The sequence below is a fragment of the Bos javanicus genome, chromosome 17, assembly GCF_032452875.1.
Source record: "Bos javanicus breed banteng chromosome 17, ARS-OSU_banteng_1.0, whole genome shotgun sequence".
Lineage (NCBI taxonomy): Eukaryota > Metazoa > Chordata > Mammalia > Artiodactyla > Bovidae > Bos > Bos javanicus.
In genome coordinates, this window is record NC_083884.1 from 72289475 (window position 1) to 72296454 (window position 6980).

A 6980-nucleotide genomic window follows, 5' to 3' on the forward strand; every position below is an offset into this window, starting at 1 on the left:
TGGGAAGGTTGCCTGGAGAGGAGAACAGCTGGCCACTCCAGTATTCTGGCCTGGAGCATCCCATGGACTGTTTAGTTCATGGGGCTGCAAAGAGTCGGACAGGACTGAGCGACTTTCACTTTTGTTCTTTCTCAAGAGGTTTGAAGAGCCAGGAAGATTCAGACTGGGGCAGAGAAGAGCCAGGAGCAGAGCCAAGGAGGTCACAGGGCTCAGGGCACTGGCAGCTGCCCAGGAGGCCGGGCTCAGCCCACCGGAGGGTCTGGGTGGGGGGCAGAGGTGGATGTGTGGAAGGACATCTGAGATCTCTGACAGGAAAACCGTGCTGCATCAACACAAGCTTTATTTTTCCTGTTGGCTCCCACGAGAGGCTCAGCGAAGCTCCTTGTGGGTACCAGCCATTCTGACCTCTGCTCGGGCAGGGCAGGTGCAACAGCAGTGGTCAGCGGTGGCAGGAGGAGTGGGCCATGGAGTGTGTGGTGAGGCCACATGGGGCCTCACAAGGGGTCACTGGGGCCTGCCCCGGAGCCTGCCATGGGGGAGCTGATTGTGGCCTCCCCTGGAGGCTCCTGGGAGCTCTGGGGCTGGTCTTCATCTCCAAAGAAGTCTTCCTCCTCGTCCTCCTCCTGTTCATCTTCCTCCTCCTCCTCTTCATCCTCCTCCTCCTCCTCTTCATCCTCCTCCTCTTCATCCTCCTCCTCCATGCTCTGCCGGTCCTCCATGTCCACTGTCTGTTCGGACGGATGGGAGGCCACGCCGGCCTTGGTGGGGGACAGGAACCGCTTGGCCTCTGGGGGCCTGGAGTGCTCCTGTGGGGGGTGTGGCCGGGAGCCCTTGGGCCTCGTGTCGAGGCGGGAGGGCCCCGTGGGCTTATCCCGGATCCTGTGGCCCCTGGTGGAGACCTCGGAGGGCGTGGCGGGGGTCCCCACGCCTCGCCGGGGGGTGCTGTGCTGGGAGGTCGGTCGGTCGGGGGCCCGGAACGCCAGCCGGGATGAGCGCTGGCTGGACTCGGCCTCCTCCAGCTGGCGCAGCAGGCAGTGCCAGTCGACCGTGGAGGACAGGCGGACGTGTGAGCCCTTCACCTTCTTGAAGCCCAGGTAGAGGTCCATGAGCACCTCGGTGACCGGGAAGGAGATGAAGCCCAGCTGGTCAGCGAGGCTCTTCTCAAAGCTGTACTTGTGGACGAGCAGGGACACGGCCTGATCCTTCAGGTAGTCGATGAGCTCCTCATGCCAAGGGTTGGAGAGCTGGGACACGCTGCTGGACCTGGACAGGATGGAGGGCAGCGGCTTCTTCTTGCTGAACTTGCAGCCGGAGCTCTGCGCAGGAGTCGGGGGAGGGTGAGGGAGACAGGTCATCCATCCCTGCCTGCCCTCTGGCTTCCCTCCCACCCAGAGCATCCTCCGCAGCACCCACATGGCACATCGCCCGCTCCACACTGGGTGTGGCCTCACCAGGTCGGCTCCACTGGCCCATTGGAGAGCTGGGCTGGGGTCCCATGTGCCGACCCACCCTGGTCAGTCAGGCCCAGGGCCAGGCCAGTGACCTCAGTCCCCATGTAGTCAAAAGGGGGTCTGCACGACCCTCACCCAGGCCGGGGTTCAGAGGAGGGAAGCGTGCCTGAACCCCAATGGGGTGAAAGCAGGCTGGGGGCCACGCAGAGGAGCCGCCAGGGTGAGGCCACCCACGTCCTCTCTCCACACTCTGCCCGAGGACCGCCCTCTCAGCCTGCAGACTCGCTTGGAGAGTCCCACCCTGGACGGCAGGACCACAGCGGGTAGGCCTCAGACACAGGGCCCTACTCTGGGCTCAGGCTGCTGTCCGCAAGGGACAGGACCTTCCCCTTCTGGGAGGGCCTCCGAGACTCACGTACAAACCTTAAAAAAAAAAAATACCCAGAATAAAAAATAGCCTTTATTCATCTTTGACAACACGTGGCAGTGGCTAGGACCAGACTCTGGGCTCACTCGTTAGCTCACAGCCCCCCACCCCACCCCCGGCTCAGGTGGTGCCCACAAGGGCCTGGCAAGAAACCTGGGTCCTTTTTCAGTAACAGTAGTGGTGGCTAGGAGCGGTGGCGATAGGACCCCTTCCACTGCAGCCCTGGCCCCAAGACCCCAGGCCCCAATCTGGAGGAGGTCACCTCCCGCTCCGGCAGGACCCGAGATGGAGAGGGGCCCCTGAGCGCAGAGGGGTGGGGTGACAGCGCCGAGAAGGGGTTCGAAGACGAGGGGTGGGGAGAGGCCAGCGGAACCAAGGCCCGGGGGGCGCCGCGGGGCAGCCTGAAGGGCGCCTCCGCCACCTCCCAGGGCGCGGGCGCGGCGAGGTGCGGGCTCTGCCAGGGCTGGGCCCGCGAGCTCAGGGGCTCCGAGGCGGGAATGGACGGTTTCTGTACTCTGGGGTCCCGGTCCAGCCCCTCCTGCTTGGGGAGGGATGGAGAAACCTTGGGCTCTTCAGTGTCTGTCACCTCAAGCCGGAACCTGGTGGCCACTTGCGGGCTTGGCACGGGAGAGCCACCTTCCTTGGCTTTGGCGCGACCCTTGTGCTGGCTCTTCCTTTGCTCCGTCCGGGGGCTGGAGGCCGTGGTGGGCGGTGACTCGTAGAGCTCCTCCCCGTCCGTGGGCGTGGCCACCTTGGAGTCGGACTCCCGGGCGGTCTCCCATTCCGACGGGAAGAGCGGGCCGCCGTCGCGGCGGCGGGCGCCGCTGAGCTTCTCTACGGCCCGGTTGACCACGTTCTGCAGGGCGGGGAAGAGGTGGTGCTCGGCCAGGAAGTCCAGCGTCCGATGGGGCTCGCGGAGCGTAGAGTAGCCAGGCAGCTCAAACGACGCCGGCTGGCTCAGCAGGGATCTCATCTCCTTGTTCAGCTGCCGCCTGAGGAAGCCCAGCTCGCGCTCCGTGGGCCCAAGCTCTGACGATTCGTGCGTGTCCCAGCTCGAGCCCAGCGGGCCTGAGAACCACGACAGGGGCTGCTCTACGGTCCACTGGGTGCTGCTCTGGCTGTCCAGCGAGTCCCACAGCAGCGAGTCCCCGTGGGAGGAGGCCTGCCCCAGGCCTCTCTGCAGAGAGAAGGGGAACCCTCAGAGATGTCCGCGGGCGGCCAAGCAAGGCCTGGTGCTGGGCTCCCGGCTGGGGTCAGCCCCGCACCCCCCCACCGGGTCCGCAGCCCCTGACCTCACCCCTCGATTCTCCAGCTGCAGCAGCCGTTTGAGGCTCTTCTCCAGCAGGAGTTGGTCCGTCACGGGTGGCAGTCGGCCCAGGCCCTGGGAGCCCAGGTCGCTGTCCCGGCTGTGGCAGCCCGGCCAGTCGGCGGCTGTGCAGCTGCTGCGGGAGTCGGACATGGAGCTAGAGCGGGAGGGGTAATTGTTGGGGCGCCCCACGCAGAGGCCGGGCCGGGCGCGGTGCCGGCGGAGGGTGCTGAGGCTGGGCCGGGCCCGCGCCCGGCGCCCGCCCCTCGGCACCTCCACGGGGTCCTGCACCTCCACCAGCGGCACTCCCGCCTCGGTCTTCACGGTGGCCATGCGCTCCGTTGCCTCCTCCACCACCGTCTGCAGGCTTTCCAGCACCTGACCCTCGACAAGGAAATCCAGGAAGCTCCTAAAGGGTCGAGGGCCCTGACGGTTTCTGCAGCGGCCTGAACTGCCAGAGGGGTCATGCGAGGAAGGCGGGTGTGGCCTGTGGCCCGGCTTGGAGGCGTGGCCCATTTCCGAGAACAGTGACTTCTTAGGTGGCTGCACCTGAGCAGACAGGCATGTCAGGGTGGGCAAGGATGCCCCATGGCGGGGGAAGGTGTTCCCGGGGGTCCTCCTAGGGCACCAGGAGCTGGGTGGGGACTGGGCAGTAAAATGAACGGGGTTTTGGAGCCAGGCAGCTCAGGCTCTGGACCCTGGCTCTGCCAGCTTCAGGCACGATGCCCTCTCTTGAGGTCCCTCTCTTGCAGAATGGGGGTCCGTTCAGGGTGGCCCTGAAGCTTCCCTGACGTGTACGCTTCACATACACAAGATGTGGCTGGGCAGTCTGAAAGCCCGCTTGTGCCCTCACCCAGGGCATGACTGGGCAACCACAAAACCTCTCGGCACTGCCCCACTGCCGGTCTCCTCAGACCACCTGCGGTCCTGAGCCCTGTGCGCCCCATAGCGGCTGCTGCATCTCCAGCCAGAGGCCCTCAGGAGACTCTGTTCTCACTCTGGGGTCCTCCCAGGCCCCTGGGGGTCGGGGGGGGGGGCACAGGGAAAGAGACTGACAGAGGTGACCAGGGCCCCGCAGGGCGGCGGCGGAGTGCTGAAGAAACAGGTCACTATGCGGCCCAGAGAGGACATCCGTGGGGGATGAGAAACGGGGGGCGGGGGGAGCGGGGGGGCTGTGGGCTACTGGGGAACACGGTGGGTTCCCCACTTACCCGGGCCACGTAGGTAGGGTGGCCGGCCTCATCGTCCGCCAGGTAGCCCGAATGGTGGCGGCAGCTGGCCATGGTGCCGATGGCCGGGCCTGCTGGCCTCCTCCTCTCTCTTCGGTTGCGCGGTGAAACCGCGGATTCCTGTCTGCGCCGGGCGGGGATATGGCATGAGTGTGCCCCCCTCCCTCCATGGGTCGGTGTCCCCGTCAGTCCGTGGACCGCTGGTCCCCGGCTTTCTGCACCCCGCGTCCTTCACAGGTCCGGCAGGTCCTCTGCTCGGAGCCCCTGCGCGTCTCAGGCACGTCCGTGTCCAGAGTCATCTCTTAGCCCGGTTGCGCCCGCCCTCCGTCCTCCTGGCCCCGGCGTCCGACCCGGGCCCCCGGCAACCCACTCACCAAGCCGGTGACCCCTGGGCTCGCGCTCCGCTGCGGTCCGAGCCCTCCGCAGGGCGTCCGAGCAGCTCGGGGCCGCCCGGGGGCCTTTTCATTTGCATCCCGCGTCCTGATTGGCCTGCGCCACGCCGCTCGCTCGCCGGCTCCCGCGGCACAATGGTTGGGGCGGGGCCCGCGGGGCCCCTCCCTCAGGCTCCGGCTTTGGCCCGCCCACATTCCTAGTCGGCGCTGGAGACCCGGCTTGGAGGGGGAGCCTGAGAGACGAAGCCACCGCCTGCCCCCCAGGTGACACAAGCACCTTCCTCGGCTTCTCTCTGGTCCCTGAGTTGTCCTGGGCTCCTGCTCGCAGACTGTCCTCCACTCGCCCAGTGTGGACATCCCAGCTTCTGTCCCTGGCGGACTGGAAGGAATCCCGCCTCTTAAATCACAGATCAGCATCAACTCCCAGCTCCGGGGTTTCCCGCGGGGGCAACTCAACCCCTCTAGTCGCCTGCTCCGTCTCCGTAAGTGGAGCTGAGTGACTTTTCACACGGGTTTGGAGATGAAGTTAATCTTCCTACAACACTGGCACTCTTATAAAACCTGTAAATCTTGCCCTCCTCTCTCTCTCCTACCTGTCTGCCCCAAGGCTCTTCCTAATGCAATCCATCCAGGTGTCACCTCCTAGGAGAAGCCTTCCCAGAAGGCTCGTCCCCCCAACCAAATGACCACAAACCCCATCCCACACTTTGCCACACCATGTGGTTAATGGACTATCAGTTCATGCTCCCTGGAGTTAGGAATTGTGGTTCTCACCCCTATTCTATGATCTTTCTAATATCAGTAGGTGCTCAATAAATGTGAATTTCATCCTTCCAATCGAGTACCTCAGGGTCTCTAGACTTTCCAGGACCAGCTTCCCAGTGGAGAAGGATGATTGAAGTCCCACAATCTAGTCATCACTATTGAACACTTTGTTGACAAAGGTCCGTCTAGTCAAAGCTATGGTTTTCCAGTAGTCATGTACAGATGTGAGAAATGGACCATAAAGAAGGCTGAACACCGAAGAATTGATGCTTTCAAATTGTGGTGACAGAGAAGACTCCTGAGAGTCCCTTGGACTGCAAGGAGATCAAAAGAGTTCATCCTAAAAGGAAATCAACCTTGAATATTCGCTGGAAAGACTGATGCTGAAGCTGAAACTCTTTGGCCACCTGATAGGAAAAGCTGACTCACTGAAAAAGAGCCTGATAGTTGAGGGTGAAAGAAAGGGGCGGCAGAGGATGAGCTGGTTAGACAAGCATCACCGACTCAATGGATATGAATTTGAGCAAACTCTGGGAGATGGTAAAGGACAGGGAAGCCTGGTGAGCTGCAGTCCATGGGGTCACAAAGTATCGGACACAACTGAGCGACTGAACAAAATTGAATACGATCATCCTTATGCCGAGGGCCTGGTGAAGGACGACTCTTTAAGGCCTCCAGTTCTTACTGCGCCCCCACAGAGGTGGGTGTTAACTGTTATTCTCCAGCTCAGCTCTGCCCTTTCCGCCCCGAGGGCAAGCAGGGCTCAGAGGACCAGAGCCGACCAGAGGCAGGCCAGCGCTCCGGAGGGCAGTCCCAGCTCCACTGATGCCCGCAGAGTCACACAGGCCAACACACTAGCCCTCTCTGAGCCGCAGTGCCCTCATCTGTAACGCAGGAATGACGTCACCCACCTCACGGGCTGGACTCAGGTACTGCACTTCCCAGTCTCGCCAAATGAAAACGCTGGCTGTCAACCATGGTGACTGTAAAGTCATTGGTAAGGAAAGTTTTTCTGGATCACAGAGGAAAAAAAGGAGGTCACGAAAACGTAAAGTTGTGTCCTGACACAGGGCTCAAGAGATGGAAGCTGGGACGGATGCCTTCTCAAATAAAACCATTGGTACAGGCTTTCTCTTTGTTCAGAGCTTTTACAAGTCAAGAAAAAGCCTCGTTTCAAAAAATCAACAAAAGACAAATAAGCAATTTGTAAAAGAAATAGTTAGCTAATAAAGACATGAAAAAGTTCATAGTATCAAAAAAAAGAAAAGAAAAGAAACTACGACGATGGAATGCCACTGATGTGATCATTGTCTCCTCAAACAACAAACCAAAATACTTTGGGGTGGAAGAGCAGAAAGCTTGGGTGTGTTTATTAGAGGAAAAAAAAATACCAGGAGACATGACCCAGAA

General features: G+C 61.6%; 1 protein-coding gene across 3 annotated transcripts; it reads right to left on the reverse strand.

Moving 5' to 3' along the window:
* Positions 1–315: 315 nt before the first annotated feature.
* Positions 316–4892, reverse strand: CCDC116 (coiled-coil domain containing 116). Of its 3 annotated transcripts, XM_061385588.1 has the most exons (5): positions 4788–4892; positions 4396–4537; positions 3176–3733; positions 2465–3055; positions 316–1316 (listed from the first exon to the last, which is right to left on the reverse strand). In XM_061385588.1, the coding sequence occupies exons 2-5, from the start codon at positions 4465–4467 to the stop codon at positions 495–497; spliced, it is 2043 nt and encodes a 680-aa protein (XP_061241572.1). In that variant the 5' UTR covers positions 4468–4537; positions 4788–4892; the 3' UTR covers positions 316–494. The 3 variants fall into 3 exon arrangements, with proteins under 3 accessions (XP_061241572.1, XP_061241574.1, XP_061241575.1); XM_061385590.1 differs by lacking the exon at positions 316–1316 and having other exon boundaries at positions 1892–3055; positions 4788–4890; XM_061385591.1 differs by lacking the exon at positions 316–1316 and having other exon boundaries at positions 1892–3055; positions 4396–4832.
* Between the last annotated feature and the right edge of the window lie 2088 nt (positions 4893–6980).